At 49.9% G+C, this 17,698-nt stretch overlaps 1 protein-coding gene and 1 long non-coding RNA gene across 2 annotated transcripts in view; both read left to right on the forward strand.

Annotated features, from left to right (window-relative positions):
- The window catches only part of DHRSX (dehydrogenase/reductase X-linked), a 145,222-nt gene that overhangs the window by 117,105 nt on the left and 10,419 nt on the right, over positions 1 to 17,698 (forward strand). Inside the window, exons 5-6 of the mRNA XM_047716910.1 lie at positions 4,568 to 4,775; positions 13,873 to 14,080. Of these exons, the coding sequence (XP_047572866.1) occupies positions 4,568 to 4,775; positions 13,873 to 14,080 (416 nt within the window). The remainder of the gene's footprint in view (positions 1 to 4,567; positions 4,776 to 13,872; positions 14,081 to 17,698) is intronic.
- Positions 15,979 to 16,887, forward strand: LOC125092429 (uncharacterized). The gene is made up of 3 exons (XR_007124921.1): positions 15,979 to 16,157; positions 16,208 to 16,413; positions 16,449 to 16,887. It is a non-coding gene; the product is annotated as an uncharacterized LOC125092429 (long non-coding RNA).

The following is a 17,698-nucleotide window of genomic DNA, read 5'->3' on the forward strand; positions in this document are numbered from 1 at the left end:
AATGCAATGAGCTGGATATTGTAAGCCTTCAGGAGATGTGGCTGGGGTTGTCCTTCAGCTCCTGTTCCCGCCTACTGGACCATGTGCACCCTGGAAAAAACTAATGAGTCCAACACTTCAGCCCCAAGGTCCGTGCGCCTGCCCCGAGGATCGGCTGACCAGAGTCCCCTAGCCATTTTCTCTGCTACCAACTTCCAGGCACCCAGAGGCCATCAGAAGGAAGGGAGTAACTCACAACAGTTACTGTGAGGAACTAGGAACTCGGAACTAGGAACTCGCTGCAGAGTAACACCCCAAAATTCAGAATAATCCCTGTGGAGCCCCACATCCCCTAATCCATTATGTGGGGTCTTTTCCAATGAATCTGGCTACTTAGAAGGCTGAGTTTAGTGACAGTCATTCGTCCTATGAGATGGGGCTCTCTAATGTGGAAATTGATAATTTATGCACGCAGAGATAGTCCAAGAATTGATCATTTAGGCACACAGCGATATCCAGGAATGGGTAATGGGGATGTACTACTATTCCAGGAACTAATGATTTATGCATGCCATGATGTTCCAAGAATGGATCATTTAGGCATGCACCAATATTCCAAGAGTTGATAAAAATGGGGATGCACTGGTATCTAAGGAATTAATAATTTAAGCATGCACTGGTATTCTAGGAATTGATAATTTACATGTGCAGTGATATTCCAAGAACCGATCATTTATGCATGCTGTGATATTCCAGTGGCTACTGCTGTGTTCCAAACCACCTCCAGTCCTGGTGGCTCAAAGATCAACATTTCTGTTGCTTGCAGTTTGGGGTCACACAGGAATTTGGGCGGGTCTAGCTCTGGGTGTCCTGTGCAGTTGGAGCTTGGGCTTCTGTTCACCTGATGGCTCATGTGGGGCTGGATGTCCAGATGGCTTGCTTTACTGCTGGAAAGTGGGTGCTGCCCAGCACACAGGCTCAGCTGCATGGCTGGCCAGATGACCTCCATGAGTCCTCTCCAATATGGCGGTCTCACGAGCACCAGCCAGTCTTCTTAAGTGAAGCTGGTTCTCCCCAGCATTCCCAGCAATGAGGTGGGAGCCACTCTGTCTTTCCTCATCCAGCCTTGTCATGGCTGCTACATTGTACTCATTACAGAAAGCTAATGAGTTGGTCAAGATCCAAGGGATAGAACACAGAGTCCCTCTCCCAAGGAAGCAAGTATCAAAAACACGTGGAGACTGGTTTACAGGTGCATCGAGCTCAGGTTCCCTCTCAGCCAGCCTCGTAGAAGCCAAGTGGTCATGAGGAGCCTTGTTCCTCCAACTAGGAATCTTATCATCCTCTAGCTCTGCTTTTCTGGCTTCCTCACGATGAATAAAATAGTCAAGAAAATGGCATCACCAGGGAAATGTTTCCCTGTCCTTGAAATGCCAGACTTCACATCCGCTTAAACCCATGGATGCCAAGAGGTGCCCTTTGGGAATGTTTTGTTAGCTGAGTTCAGTGACTGTGGATATTCTTAAATACACCTTTTATTGGATGTGTGAGACCCACGTGGCTTTGTTTCCTGATGTATGTTGGTCTTCTCCCTGTAGGTCTACACAAGGGATGTTTTATAGTAAGTAGTAAGCTCAGGGGATCTATTTTCAATCTGTTGGACGTGTTTTCAGAGGGCTGGGCATTCAGGGACGTTGAAAAAAAATCACTTAGCATAGCTGGTGTGTGTGTGATAGAGGTCATGGGCTCTCTTTTTTTTTTTTTTTTTTTTTTTTTTATTTTATTTTTTCATGTTCCAAGACTCATTGTTTATGTGCCACAGTCATGGGCTCTCATTTCTACCTCTTTTTTTTTTTTTTCATTTTATTTTATTTTTTCAACGTTCCAAGATTCACTGTTTATGCACCACACCCAGTGCTCCCTGCAATACGTGCCCTCCTTAATACCCACCACCAGGCTCACCCAACCTCTCACCCGTCTCCCCTCCAAAACCCTCACTTTATTTCTCAGAGTCCACAGTCAGTCATGGTTCATCTCCCTCTCTGATTTCCCTCAACTCACTTCTCTTCTCCATCTCCCCACGTCCTCTGTGTTATTCCTTATGCTACACAAGTAAGTGAAACCATATGATAATTGACTCTCTCTGCTTGACTCATTTCACTCAGCGTAATCTCCTCCAGTCCCGTCCATGTTGACACAAAAGTTGGGTATTCATCCTTTCTGATGGAGGCATCATACTCCATAGTGTATATGGACCACATCTTCTTTATCGTTTCATTTCTACCTCTTTAATGTGACTTACCACCTTCCTGAACCCAAAACACTATACAGTGCTGGGAACACCACAGCCTGGACTGGACATTTCCTTTGCCTTGAGCACCCCACAAGTGATAAGCTTGCATGGGGGCAGGATGTGTGGGGCTCTGAATGCACAAAATGCATCCTGCGTGGGCATGGGTGTGATGGGGCATGCATTGTGGCCTATGTGTGCAGGGAGGGATCCTGCAATCCAACAGAAAAACTGTCTGCATATAGAGAAAAGCACAAAGAATTACACATAGAAATGCCTACGCACGCACATGTACATTTGCAAATATATACCTGTATGTCCCCGTAAAAGACACATCAATACAAACAGATACAGAGATGCAAATACATCTACCCAGAGAGAGGCATACACCTCAAATGCAAGCGTGTACAAATACACACAAATAAGTAGACATGCCTGTGTGCATGCACATCAGACACAAATACAGATTCATTTGCAAATTCAAAATACACACGGACCCAGAAACTTGTGGGAGTCCTGCACAAATGGCCTTTGGTATGTGTGTATTACCCATAAATACATACGCGAGCACATAAGGTTAGGAACACTGAGGCGTATTCAAATACCTTTGCTCATTGCACTGCTGGGTGTTTACCCTAAAGATACAGATGGAATGATCTGAAGGGGCACGTGCACCCGAATGTTTATAGCAGCAATGTCTACAATAGCCAAACTATGGAAAGAACCTAGATGTCCATCTACAGACGAATGGATAAAGAAGACGTGGTATATATACACAATGGAATACTACGCAGCCATCAAAAGAAATGAAATCTTGCCATTTGCGACGACGTGGATGGAACTAGAGGGTATCATGCTGAGCGAAATAAATCAGACGAGATCGGGTGCATTCAGGGTGGTATGGCCATAGGCAGCTGAGCGAAATAAATGAATCAGAGAAAGACAATTATCATACGATCTCCCTGATATGAGGAATTTGAGGGGTGGGGTGGGGGGGCATGGGGGTAGGGAAGGGAAAAAATGAAACAAGACGGGATCGGGAGGGAGACAAACCATAAGAGACTCTTAATCTCAGGAAACAAACTGAGGGTTGCCGGGGGGACGGGGGTAGGGAGAGGGTTGTTGGGTTATGAACATTGGGGAGGGTATGTGCTATGGTGAGTGCGGTGAAGTGTGTAAGCCTGACGATTCACACACCTGTCCCCCTGGGGCAAATAATACATTATATGTTAAAAAAAAATACCTTTGCTCACACACTTACAAATAGAAGCCCGTTTTCACCCGCCTACGCACGCATGGATATTTTTGCATAAATACATCTAGTACGGGCATGCAAATATGCCTGGAAACATATAACACATATGTTCGTATGTGTTTGTGGTTACGTGGGCACATGTGTGCAAATGCACAGGAGCACTTCCAACATACGCAAATGTATCTATGACAGGTGTGCAAATGCACACCTACACCCGTACACAACACGGGCACGTAGGCAAACAAGGATGTCCGTGGACTTCCAACAGATGCCCAGGGAGTCATGCTGGGCTTCTGCAGGACACGGACCGATATGGGCCAGGCATGTTTCCTGTTTACATCCAGGAGGCAGCATCCATGGAAAGGTTGTGGGGAGGGGGCATTAGCTGAGTTTTGTCCTGGCGGGGGTGGAGTCGTTCTGAGCTTGGGGGAGAGTGGCGGAAGCAAGCACAGAGCCTATGAATGTGTTGGTGGATTTGTATGGATGTGTTTGTGGAATAACAGGGCTGGAGTGGTGTCTGGGGCAGGGACGGCCGGGGTGCATACCTGGGTCAGCATTTTGGGCAAAGCACCCTGAAGAGTGACCCCATTTCTGGGATGCCCTGTGAATGCGAGGACATGACAACATGAGTTTGGGGAACTCGGCTCTGGGCCTCATCCACCCCACCCTGCAGATGCAGGACATCAGCGTCCCAACGTGTCCAGGACACTCCTCTTACAAGGGAGCCTTTGTCTATGCAGACAGCTGTTCTGTCCAAAAGAATTAACCTCCCGGGGCCACAGGGAGGCACTTTTTGGTGATTCAGGACATTCTCACGTTCTGCCAGATGCTGGTGTCTTAGCAGCATTGCAGGTGCATCTTGACGTCTTGGCTCCTCTCCCAGTGCATACGAAGCAGCAGGAACCTGAGGTCCAGGATGGCGACATGGCAGTGAGGAGCAGAGCCCATCCTCCTGGCTGGCGCCCGGCCCCATCTGTGGGACGGTTGTGGAACGGCTCCCCTATCTCATGTCCTAACTCTCCCTGAAATCCCCTTTATTCCAGCCGGGGTGATGATGGTCCCTCAGCGGAGAACCAGGGATGGATTTGAGGAGCACTTTGGGCTGAACTACCTGGGCCACTTCCTGCTCACCAACCTCCTCCTGGACACCATGAAGGAGTCCGGATCTCCAGGCTGCTGCGCGAGGGTGCTGACCGTCTCGTCGGCCACGCATTACGTCGCGGAGCTGAACATGGAGGACCTTCAGGGCAGGTGGGTGCTTGTGGGCGGCCGTCCAGGGGCTCAGGGGTACCTGTCAACAGTACACAACCACCAACCACCAAAGTAGACTCAGGTCTGTTATCAGAATCATTGAAAAACCCCATGCCAACATTTTGTAGGGTTCTTCATGACTGCGTCCCCAAACGCGTTTCGTTTTTGTCATTTTTCTATTGAGGTATAATTGCTATAGCGCCATAATCAAGTTTGTATCTCAATAGTATAGTTGTTATGTAACATTGTATATGTGATCACATTATGAAGTCGATTATAATTGCTACATAATATATGTTATATTATGGAACTATAATTGTTACATAACATGTATGTATAACATTATAGTGTAGTTATTGTTACATAATGTAAGTTATAACATAATGTAATTACTGTTATATAATATACATATGTTATAGTATAACTATAATGTTCTGTAACATATATAACATTATAGTGTAATTATTATATGTTATATAATGCAATTGTAATTATTATATAACAGGTTATAACATTATGTTATAATTGCTATGTAACATTATACATGTTACAGCATTTCATTGTTATAATTGTTACACAATGTAACATTGTATATGTTGCAATGTTATAATTGCTGTATAATGTGACATTATATATGTTAGAGTGCCATAATGTTACAGTTATTACACAGTGTAACATTGTATATGGTGCAGCATTATAATTGCTATATAATGTGACATTATATATGTTAGAGTGCCATAATGTTACAGTTGTCACACAGCGTAACATTGCAGATGTTGCAGTGTTATAATTGTTACATAATGTGACCGTATACATGTTGTACCATAATGTTACAGTTGCTACAGAAGTGTCAGGTGTACACGGTAAGGATTGACTAGTTGCGTGTATCCTGAAATAATCACACTAAGTACATTTAACATCCGTCATCATCAAATCACATGCATCTTATCCTGGGGCAGCTTAGCTGTGTGATGTTATTTTTTTGTTTTTTAATTTATTTTCTTTGGTAGAAAGCGGAAAGGCAGAAGTTGGGCACGCGGTGGGTACCAGAAGTAACGACACATTCTCCTTTGTTTGCAATTGTAAATAGAACCCACTAACCCGTGTGGTACGTCCGGGTGACTTCTGGTGACGTGGGAGGCACCACGTTCTGATCTGTGTTTCCCGCTCTTTCCTCCTTCAGGATAAAAGAGGCCCCACGTGTGAGTGGGGTACATGTTTATGTTTGCATGTGTGCTGCCCTCACTGTGCACGGTGTAGATACCCTGTTGGAAGGACCTGGACGCGTGGGTGAGCGGAGCTTGCTTTCAAGGAGTGGCTCCGGCACGTGCACTGGGGTGGGTGCCCTCAGCCTCCGGGCCTGCAGACGTGTGGGAGGAGGGTGGCCGAGCTGTGCACCCTGGGGTGCTTCCTGGTGTCATGTTCTGGCACAGCGAGGGGCCAGCTGCCCGGAGAGACAGGCTGGGGTCTTCCCAGGGAGTTCCCACCCATCTGGTGGCCAACCTCGGTCCTGGGTGGGTGAGTGGGTTCTATGCTTGTGGCTGTGGGATCAGGGTGAGCCCTCACTGGGATTTCCCCTTGGGGGCAGGAGGCAGGGAATGTATCTGTGGCTCCTGGGGACAGGTGGCTCCCTGAATAGGGCCTTGGGCAGGGGGCTGGCCAGGTACTTGGGTCCTTGGGCAGCCTTGCAGGACCACCCTGTGCACAGAGGAAGCAGGTGAAGTGAAGCCATGTGGTTGGGGGACAGTTGTCCCCCCCGAGGGGCTGCTCCTTTGTGGTGCCCTAAGCGAGCTCAGGGATGGTCTATATGTGCACCAGCGTGCAAGTATGAGTGTTTGTGAGCACGTGGACACACATGTGCAGGCATGCGAGTGCGGCTGTGCCCTCCTCTGTGCTTTCTGCACGAATGAGTGCATGTGTGATTCACTCACGTGAGCATAGGTGTGAAGGTCCTTGCAGCTTTGTGTGCAAAAAAATCAAAGAACAGACACTGAGGTCCATCGCTTTCTTTGATAAATGTTTGTTAAAAGACAATGAGGGGTGCCTGGCTGGCTCCATCAGTTACGCATCCAACTCCTGGTTTTGGCTCAGGTCAGGATTTCGGGGTCGTGGGATCGAGCTCTGCATTGGGTTCTGCCCTCAGCAGGGGTCTGCTTGTCCCTCTCTCACTCTTTCTCTGAAATAAATAAATCTTAAAAAAAAAAAAAAAAAAAGAATAAAAGAGACTGAGACCACTCAGGATGCAGGTGTTTGGAGTGTGGTCCCCAGGCCAGCAGCATCCGCATGCCCTGAAAACTTACTAGAAATAAAGACCCCGAGACCACCCCCTCAAGACCTGCTCAGCCCAAACTCTGGGGGTGGGGAGCCGGGCAGCCAGACTCTTAAGAAACACTCCAGGAGATTCTGATGGATGTTAAAATTTGAGAACCACTTGGGCTTAAAACACTCTGCTTTCCTGCATGAAAGGAAAAGGAAAAGACTTGGTCCTCGGGGTCCCCCTGATGTAAACACCACCGGTAATTAGCGGTAATTGCCAAGACCGATTTGCTGAAAATTCATGTTCTTCCAAAGGTGTGAATCACTATGTCATAGTGATTTCAGAATCCAAGTGGGCTGCTACGCACGGGAGGGTCTGTGTGCTCAGGTAGGCTCTGCCGGAAAACTCCTCTGCTTGAATCCTTTCCCGGGGAAAAAGGTGGGCAGAGTCTGTTGAACATTGTTTGTCATCCAGTGGAATTGACTCATGAGGAAATGGATAGCTTTGTCAGAAAATGGTTTTGATTTTGTGGAAGGAGGTAAAAGTATCATTTAATTTAAAAACAGATATATAAATATTTATCAGTATTTTATATGTCTGTATGAGAGAGATGGGTTGGTTTGATTTAAGGAATTGACTCCCAGATGGGAGGGACCAACAAATCCAAAACCTGCAGGGTAGACCAGCAAGCTAGAGAGGCAGCTAAGAGTTAATATTCCCATCTTGAGCCAAAACACTGATAATTCAGGGAGAATTTCCAGGCTACAGTCTTGAGGCCAAATTCCCTTCTTTTTTGGAGGAGACCTCCATCGTTCCTCTCTGGCCTTCAACTGATTAGACGAGGCCCACCGGCATTATGGAGCGTGATGGGCTTCACCCCAAATCTACGAATATCCGTGTTAATCCCGTCCAAGAAAATACCTTCCCAGCAATGTCTACAGTGGTGTCTGACCAACCACTGGGCACCATTGCGTGATGGGCTCTAACCACTATCTGCCCCGCTCCCCGGCTTGTCTAGGTGCTCTGCCTCCTGTAGCCATGGGCCACCCAGGACCAAGGAGGTCCTCCTGGAGTCTTGTCTGAGCTGCCTCAGCTTTGGTCCTGCCCTGAGGGTGACCGCTCTGGGAGACGCCCATTGCACCTCCGCTGAGGATAGTTCCTGCTCTACTTGTCTTACGAGCCTCCCCTCTTAGCCCATACGATGCCCTGGGCAAGGAGGGACATGGCGGCATGCTGTCTACCCTCCTCCACCACGAAGCAGGCAACAGGCCCTGTCCTAGTTCCCGTCCTCAGGACGGACGAGGGTGCTCCCAGGTGCAAAGGTAGCAGAACCTCATTGACCAAGGAATGGCTGCTCTTGGGGTCACTGACAAAGATGCTTCTCTGGGTAAAACTGATGAGTGGGTGTCCGTGCATCATGGGGCCTCGTCCACAAAGACCCCGCTGGAGACAGCAGTGGCCCCCATGCGGTCTCCTTCCAGAGGTCAAACACACCCTCCACATGGGTTCCTGTCCCTGCAAAACATTGCCTTCTTGGGGCTCCTGGGTCAATCAGTCCATGATGTATCTGCCTTTGGCTCAGGTCATGATCCCAGGATGCCCGTGGAGCACAGAGCCTGTTTCTCCCTCTCCCTTTGCCTACAACGGCCCCCTGCTTGTGCTGTCTCTCAAATAAATAAAATCTTCAAAACCTTCGTAGCGGCTCCCATTCAAGGCAGAAGACTTGCTTTTTCTGTATATGCTTCCCCTCTTTGCACAAAGATGGAGCAAATTAACCTCCTCAGGGAGGTGTGTGTTTTCGGGCTGCATCCTGAGCAACTTCACTTTCGTGCAACAGCTCGTGCTCACTGTATGCGTGTCCTGGGGCGGCTGTGACCAAGGACCGGAGACTGGGTTGCTTTGAACCACAGCAGTTTACTGTCTGCCGGTTCTGGAGGCTGGACGTCCGAGATCCAGGTGGGGCTGGGCTGGTTCCTTCCAGAGCCTCTGGGGGAGAATGTGTTCTGGGCTGCTCTCCGGGGTTCTAGGGATGGCCAGCAAACTTTTCCACGTGTGTGCCCCCATCTCTGCATCCATCCCCATGACACCATCTTCCTTCTGTGCACCTGTACGTGATCCTCCCTCCATGCGTGCCCATCGGCGTCCAAATTCCCCTTTTTGTAAATTCACCAGTCACACAGGGTGAGAGCTCCATCCTAAAGCCCTCACGTGAACTCAGTTGCCTGTCTAAGAACCCTCTTCCCATGCACAATACTCTCGTATTGTGCGATCCAGGAGGCAGGACGCCAACACATCTTCCTTGTGGGAGGCACAGTTCGATGCATAAGGGTCCCCGTGCACTGTTCCCAAGCTGACAGGTTCTTGCTCTTCTCCAGAACCGTTTCTTCCAGGCTGACCTCCCTTTGGAGCCAAACCCCTTGAGATGTCGAGGCATGTGTGTGCATCGTGGGGAAAATAGCTGTTTTGGTTTGAGTTTCCCAAACGGTTTTAATTTCGGGGGGAGCTTATCCATCCGTGCATCTGTAAGCATGAATTCCCAGCCTGTTATATCACTGTTTGTGGAACCCTGAAGCTTTTGAGGAGTTATGCGGTGTTCTGGGATGCGTGACGGGCTGCTGATGTGCCCATGATGGTTCCCCCAACAACCACGCCTGACATTTGCTCAGGACCGAAATGTGCACGTGGTCGGCAACATCCTGGGTTGTTTCCAGGGAGACGTGGGGCCCTTCTTTGCTCACGAGGCTTCCTGAACCCCTCCTGGCCGCTCTGTATTTCCAGAGTCCTCTGGAATAGCAGATGTGGAAAACCAGGGATCAGGGCGACGCAGCACATGTCTGTGGCACCCGGGGAAAGCTCGTGTCTGGAGATGAGGGATCTTTGGTCTGCCAATGGGTGCTGCTCATCCTTGCTCACAGAGAGACTGCCCGTTATCGGACCCAGTGAGCACCTGGGTTCACGGTGGCCCGCGGACGTTCCCTCATCGCTGGCCATGGGCTTGTGCATTAATGACCCAGAAGGAAAATAACGCAGCTGATTAATAGGATGCAGGCATCATAGCCACAGCTGTGCTGCCTTCCGCATGTGAATTTACCGCAGGCCAGAGGACACATCAGGACGGCTAACGCTCCCTGTGGATCTGTATAAAAGGAAGCCGTCTACGAGGCCATCGTGGGGGGCACAGACTGGTGACTCACGCACGGGGCACAGCGTTCATCGACATCATGGATGAAGACCTCGTTCCTTGTACTAAACTCTCAGCGTCGGCTGGGGCCGTCATGACCTCTAGCGGCAGGGAGAGAAGGAAGTGGTCGACGTCGAGCTGAAAACGTGGGCAAACACCGTGAATGATATGAAATCCAGGGACACGTGTGTGTTCTGGAAATAAGAAAACTCAAGACATTGTGTTTTTCAACAGCTCGAGGTACCGTCTGATCAATCCTGTGGTCCTATGTGCGAAATTTTCCGGTCTACTGGGGAGGACTTCAGGAAACCCACTGCTTCTGCAACCGTTAAAGTAATACAGAAGGTCCGTGGTTTTCTAGGACGGACGGGGAGGTGACGACGGTTCTACAAAATGTGGACGTTGCGGTGCAGGGCAGCTCTGCTGAGAAGGAGGACTGACTGCTGGTGTGGGGGTTGTTCACGAACCCGTAGAATATGGATTGTTGCATATGGTATAGACAGGTGTATGCTGCTCTCCCCAGATCTCAGTAGAAGCAGAACTTCCAGGAAACTCACAAATCTTACTAAACCAACCCTTTAATTTCCATTAAATAGATACCTTTTCACAATTTACCACCTGTGGAAGCCGAGACCCCTTGTCCTTTGTCTCCTCACCCCTGCACCATTTACTGGGCATTGTTAAATTGTATATAAACCCAAATCTAGTGGGGCCTATTTTTTTTTGAACGAAGAATGTTTTTAATTACTTGATGCTGATACAGTATCTTTTTAATTAAAAATGAGACAGTTTTTGTACCTTTCAAAGTCTCCTTTTTAAGGCACATGCCTCCATCATCTCTTTCACAGACTAACTGTAAACCAAACTGTGTAAGTGGGGACATGCGGTAGAGCTGCGCCCTCTGGGTCCCCCAGGGAAGACCGTTTTTACTTCTTTCCTATGAAGCCCTCCATACATGTAAAGTGAAAAAATAAAATTGGCATGATTTCCCCCTGTGAAGCTGGCCTTCCTCCGTTTAATTTGCAGCCCTCGGGACAGAACACAAAAGTATAGGAGAGGCGTTTTTCTGCCCCTCCAAAAGGCTGCCACACTAACCGTCCCTAACTTCTGTGTCATGTTTCATACCGACCTTCGAATTATTCTTGGAAGAATTACACCAAAAAGTCTTTTATGTTTTTGAAAATAAGGATCCATGTTTATGGCTTTGGGTTTTACTTCCTGACAATCCGTAGTACAAAAGCAACAAAGTAAACATTCTCTGTAGAACCAAACCACGCAGCCATTTCCCTAATTAGTTCGTTGACCGACCCGCCGTGAGAACCGTTATTTGATTCTGTGTTTCTGCTCCCTCTTCGGTGTTCACGTTCAATCTCTTTATTGTTTTCCGTGCCAAGTGCCTTTGCAGTCCTCGGGGTTTGATTTAGAAAACCTCAGCGGGGGGATCGCGTCCTCCTGTTAATTTGCTCTGATTCCTTCCCGTTTCCGCTGTGGATGTTTCTTTGTCCATAAATCCGCCGGGGAAACCTCTCCTGAAACCACTCCTCCTTCTTCGACTTTTTCCGTCTCTCCCGTACGGAAACATACTGACTTTTTCCCTCCGTTTAGTATTTCCAACGATCTCTGGTTCTTTCTATAAAGCCACAGTCGCAGACCTCATTGTTTACCCTGGAGAAATGGGTGTATCGGTGTTTCATGCCCTTTAAGGGCCCGAACCCGGCGCTGCTGAGAAGGCGGCGTCCAAGGCTGCCTGTGCCGGTGGCGGGTAAGTGGCCCGAAGCCAAGACGAAACTCGGCCTTGATTTCCCTGCACTTAATCACTGTTCGTTTCCCGCCTCTTTCTCCTCTCCTCTGCGGGGAGCGGACGGGAGAAATTTGCCAAAAACAAGTCTCTTGAGGATAATTGGAGGGTTGTGGCTTGTCTTGCGTTGGGGAGGGAACTTGGGCTCTGAACTGCCCTAGATGTTCTCGTGATCCCTCCCTCCAAACACAACAGCCGTGTTGGGAATTCCTCTGGGCAACGCTCCTAGAGAAGTTCACCCAGCGACCGGTCCATTAAGGTGGAGGAACCTGGGGTCCGTTTTTGCAACATCGATGGGGTGGACCCCCCTGCAGGCACATCTTGGGGTTTGCACGTGGGCTCCCGTGACAGGACGATGCATGAAGGCCATGCTGGGAGGTCAGATTCCTGGGGGGGAACGATGTGCTGATCACATGTGGACAGCCAAGGACCCACACGTCTGTCACGCAGTCGATCAGAAAATCTCGCCGTCAGCCTCCATACGAGAAGATCCACCACGTCCTAGGTCACTGGAGAACTCAGAGGTTAAAAGAACAGGGAGACCCTAGGGCACGTCCGTGAGCGTGGCTGGAATCTGGGACACCGGCGGGCGAGCACGGGAAGAGACAGGAGCTCTCCTCCGTCCCGCTGGGAACGCAGAATGACTGGGTCACTTGGGAGGACAGCCAGGCTGTTGCTGACGGAAGCGAGCACCCCCTCACGGTGTGGTCCCCAAATCACACTCCTTGACCTTCACCCAGAGGGGTTGCAGGCACAGCCACCCGGAAACCTGCCCACGATGTTTCTAAGAGCGTGGTTGCTGGTGGCCAGAACCTGGAGGCCACCGAGCTGTCCTTCAGCAGGTGGATAGATAAAGAGCGAACAAAGACAGGTGCTGGCCAGGGGTCGGGGGAGGGAGGGCTGGACAGGTGGGGCATGGAGGGCTTTTAGGGCCGTGAATCCAGAGGGTATGCATGTCCTTGTACATTTGCCCGAACCCGTAGAATGTGCACCCCCAGGTAAATTCTGATGCAGCCCGGGCTGGGGATGCTGGTCATGGGGGAGGCTGTCGTGTGTGGGGACAGGGAGCAGTGCACGGGGAACCTCTGGCCCTGCCTCTTAATCGCCCTGTGAACCTAAAACAGCTCTAACAACATGCATTCTATTAAAAAATGCTACGGTCACGTTCCTAGCCCGTCACGAAGCCCCAAGGATCGCAACGTAGACACAAGTCTGGAGACACGTGCGTGCGTGCGTGTATAGTGACGATGAAACGTAACCACGTGCTTCCCCGTAGAAAAACAAGTAAAAAGTCAGGGTCACCTGCAGGCAGATGGGGTTTGCCCCAGGCTTTCTGAGCCGGACTTTGGGCGCGGTTTCCGGCTTCCCACAAACAGCGGACGCAGGGAGAATCGCCCCATCTTTACGCTCGCTGGAGGGTGGGGGGGGCGTCCTGTTCTGTTTCTGCACGTCGGGTCGCGCGTCTGCACGACACCTGGGAGATGAAGCCCGAGGGAGGTCATACAAACCACAGAACCCTCTGGTGCATGGGGAGTGGAAAATGGAAATGAAACCTCAGGACACCCCAGGGGCAGACAGCGGGTGGGAGGCTGGGAGCACTGCAGGTGAGGGACCTGGGCAGGAAGGGACCTCAGCAAGTGGACCTCGGAAGGTGAGGAACCCAGGCAGATAGGGACCTGGACCTGTAGGGTTCTCGACAGATAGGGACCCAGCAGGTGCAGAACCCGGGGAGGTGAGGGACCTCTGTGGGTAGGGCCCTCAGCAGGTAGGGACTGAGGCAGGTAGTGACCCAGACAGGTAGGGACCCGGGCAGGTGAGGGAGGCACCGGCGTCTTACACGTGTCCCTGGTTGCTTCCACAGCCGCAGCTACTCCCCGCACGGCGCCTATGCCCAAAGCAAGCTGGCCCTTGTCCTGTTCACCTACCACCTGCAGAGGCTGCTGGCCGCCCAGGGGAGCCCCGTGACCGCCAACGTGGTCGACCCCGGCGTGGTCAACACCGACCTCTACCAACACGTCTTCTGGGGCATGTGTCTCATCAAGAAGCTCTTCAGCTGGTGGTTCTTCAAGGTAGGCCTCCCGCGGTTGCTTTGCTGTGCCCATTTGTGAGGTCTCTTGCCCCACGGCCGGCCGGCCGGCCGGCCACCTCAAGGCCACGTCTGTGCCGTTGGGTCAACACTCAGAAGTGCGAGCGACCCGGCGTCCCGGTCACTGACATTGGAAACCCAGCAGCACAGCCTCCCCATGTGTGCATTTCAAGCAGTTTTGGTGTTTTTTCCACAAAGTAGAAAACAGATTTTGTAGACAGCGGACAGGGCTCTGCTTTGCGCCGTGAGCAGAGCCACACGTCGTGCACGTGTTTCTGAATCCAAGCCTGGTTGATTTCCGATGCACAAAATTCCATGCAATTTCTGGTGTCCAAAACCGTGCATGGGCCTCCCACATGTCCCAGGGGTCCCACGAGGGGGACAGCAGAGGCTTTGCTCCAAGATAGGACACTCCCATTGTGGGAGCAGCTGACACACGGGTCCAAGGCCAGCCAGTAGCATCCTGGAGGGACACCAAGCATCCATGACGTGTACCTGTCCCCACGCACACGGCGTGAATTCTGCACAAGGTGGAAACAAGTCACCCCACCAGGCACTTCTAAAAATCTCATATCCCCCACCCTTTTCTCCTGATGTTTTTATATTTCGTTCTCGGATACGTGGTCCCATTTAAATTTCTGGATTTAAAAAAAAAAAAATGATCCGTGAGTGGACAGGAAGCCTTGTTCTTGGAAAAACTCCTTGTGCGTTTGCTGCTGTCCTGTTTCCGTGGCTGTTGCTGGCCCAGCCGTGGGGCTCGGGCACATCCTCTCCGGCTTCCAGGGTCTTGGTGAGGGGACGGTGTTCGTTTCCTCCCCGCGATGGGGTTGCAAACTTTACAGGTGACGAGCTCGAGGGCCGTGGAGGGCAGGGCACGTGCCTTCAGTGACGGTCATGGCTGTGAATTCCCCACCTCTGGGTTCTCCACGCACTAGTGTTTCGGGGCCAGCACCGGAACCCAGATTCTGGCACATGGGAATGACTGTGGGGACTGCGGAGCCAGTGTCTGGCCGCTGCTGTGTGTAATTACCTCCTGTATGACCCCAGGATCCTTTTTCTGCGTCACAGCTCCGCTCTACAGCTCCCCTTAAAAATCCAAATTGTCTTTATGCACGTGAGTTTTTGAATGAACTGTTTGTTCACGTCCTTTTCCCCGACTTTTCCCCCCATGGGGAGCTGCTGGCTCAGGAAAAAAACAAAAAACAAAATGACAGAGAACGTTCCATGTAATTACGGATCCTGAACCCCGTATGTCATGTTGCCCGTCTCCCCCACCGCAACTTTCTTGTCACTCGCGGTCCTCTTGGGGCACTTTAAGCCAAAATCGAGTCAAAGGCGTTAACAATGGGTCGTCCGTTGTCTCCGGAGGTACAGTTAGGTTTTGTCGTGCTGTGAGCCTTCCCGGGTTTCCGGGTGGTGTTTGCAGGGACCAATGTCTGAAAGCCCACCCTTCTCCACTGATCCTGGAGGGGACGGACAGTCCTTTTGAAAATGCCCACGTGTTCCCGTCTGTTCTGAAGTCACCGTTGTGCTCGGGCAATGCCCCCTGCCCCCCAGCGTAGCTTCGTTTTCTGAGCTTCCTTCTCTCCTAGCTCTGATTATTTTCCCTGGGTCAGCTTCTCGATGCTTTGCAAGTTGAAGAAAACACAGTTGGTGATGGGAGGGCATCTGTTTCTTCACCCCGTTTCTCTGTCCCTACGTTTATGATGCTGCCAGGTTCTTCCAGTAGAAAACAACGGAGAGAAGTGGGGTGGGATAGAGGGCAATACGGTAGAGGAGAAGCAGGTAGACTAAGACAGGATGGGATGGGATGGGATGGGATGGGATGGGATGGGATGGGATGGGATGGGATGGGATAGGATAGGATACGATAGGATAGACAGAATAAAATAATACAGGATAGGATAGGAGAGGACAGAGGAGGATAGGGTAGGATAAGATAGAATAAGAAACAATAAATAAGAATAGAATAATGATGGAATAGGATAGGATAGGACAGGACAGAACACGATGGTGTAGGATGAGATAGAATAAGAAAAAATGGAATAGAATAATGATGGGTTGGGATGGGATGGGATGGGATGGGATGGGATGGGATAGGATAGGATAGGATAGGTTAGGATAGGGTAGGATAGACAGAATAAAATAATACAGGATAGGATAGGAGAGGACAGAGGAGGATAGGGTAGGATAAGATAGAATAAGAAACAATAAATAAGAATAGAATAATGATGGAATAGGATAGGATAGGACAGGACAGAACACGATGGTGTAGGATGAGATAGAATAAGAAAAAATGGAATAGAATAATGATGGGTTGGGATGGGATGGGATGGGATGGGATAGGATAGGATAGGTTAGGATAGGATACGATAGACAGAATAAAATAATACAGGATAGGATAGGAGAGGACAGAGGAGGATAGGGTAGGATAAGATAGAATAAGAAACAATAGAATAGAAAAATGGTGGGATGGGATAAGCCAGGATAGGATGAGACAGAATAGAATAAAATAGGACAGGATAGGCTAGAACAGAGTAAGATACAGTAATATAAAATAGAACGGGAAAGGAGAGGATAACCATCAGGACAAAACCCGCAGGGATTTCTAACTTAATTTGGGCGGGAACCTTGAGATTTCACACAGTTATATTTTTTGTCTGAGAATCGTTTGTCTTTTCTTTCACTTGTGTCTTTCTGGATGCAGGCGAACTTGTGACTTGTGATAAAAGCACCTGTTTGGTCTTTGTCCTGTTTCTGTCCTAAAATCCTTGGAATTTCCAGTCAGGACAGCATGTGAACGAGGGGACTTTCGGAAAGTCCAGGAGCCTGGGGCTGGTGGCCAGGGGAGCCAACTCCGTGTTTAGAAGCTGGGAAGTTTCCGCTGCACCTTCTGACCTCCAGGGAGACTAGAGGGGCTGGAGGTTGTATCGGTCCCTAGTGACGGATGATTTAATCCATCACGCCTCTGCAATAAAGCCTCCCTCTCTAGAAAATGGAAAGGGCAGGGTTCAAAGAGCTTCTGGGTTGGTAAACACGTGCAGTTTTGGGGTGCGAGGTGCCCCTGACGAGGCCATGGAAAGTGCACGCCCTTCCCCACACGTGGCCCCATGCACACTTTTTCTGGCTGTTCCTGAACTACAACCCTTTATAGTAAACCCCTGATGTAGTGAGTGACGTGTTTCCTTGGGCTCTGTGAGTCGCTGTAGCAGATTCATAGAACCCCGGGAGGAGGAGGAGGTCCTGGGAACCTCCGATCTGTAGCTGGTAGGTCAGAACCAGGGGTGACAACTTGGATTTGTGACTGCCATCTGACCTAGGGGGTGAAGGGCAGTCTTGTAGGGCTGAGCCTTGGGAGATCTGACACCGTGGCCACGTATATAGGTCAGAACTGGGTCGGATTATAGGTACCTTGATGGTGTCTGGGAATTGCTTGGTGGTGTGTATGTGGGGGGGACGGTCACCCCGCATGTTGGAATTGGTGACCAGAATCCTAATGCTTTTCACGGCTGTCCTATTATTAATTCTCAGTAAATACCCATACCTTTCCTATTGCATTTATTCCTAATGGTTTTATGAAGTTTTGACGTTTGTTTCTGTG

Source organism: Lutra lutra, chromosome X, assembly GCF_902655055.1.
Source record: "Lutra lutra chromosome X, mLutLut1.2, whole genome shotgun sequence".
NCBI lineage: Eukaryota > Metazoa > Chordata > Mammalia > Carnivora > Mustelidae > Lutra > Lutra lutra.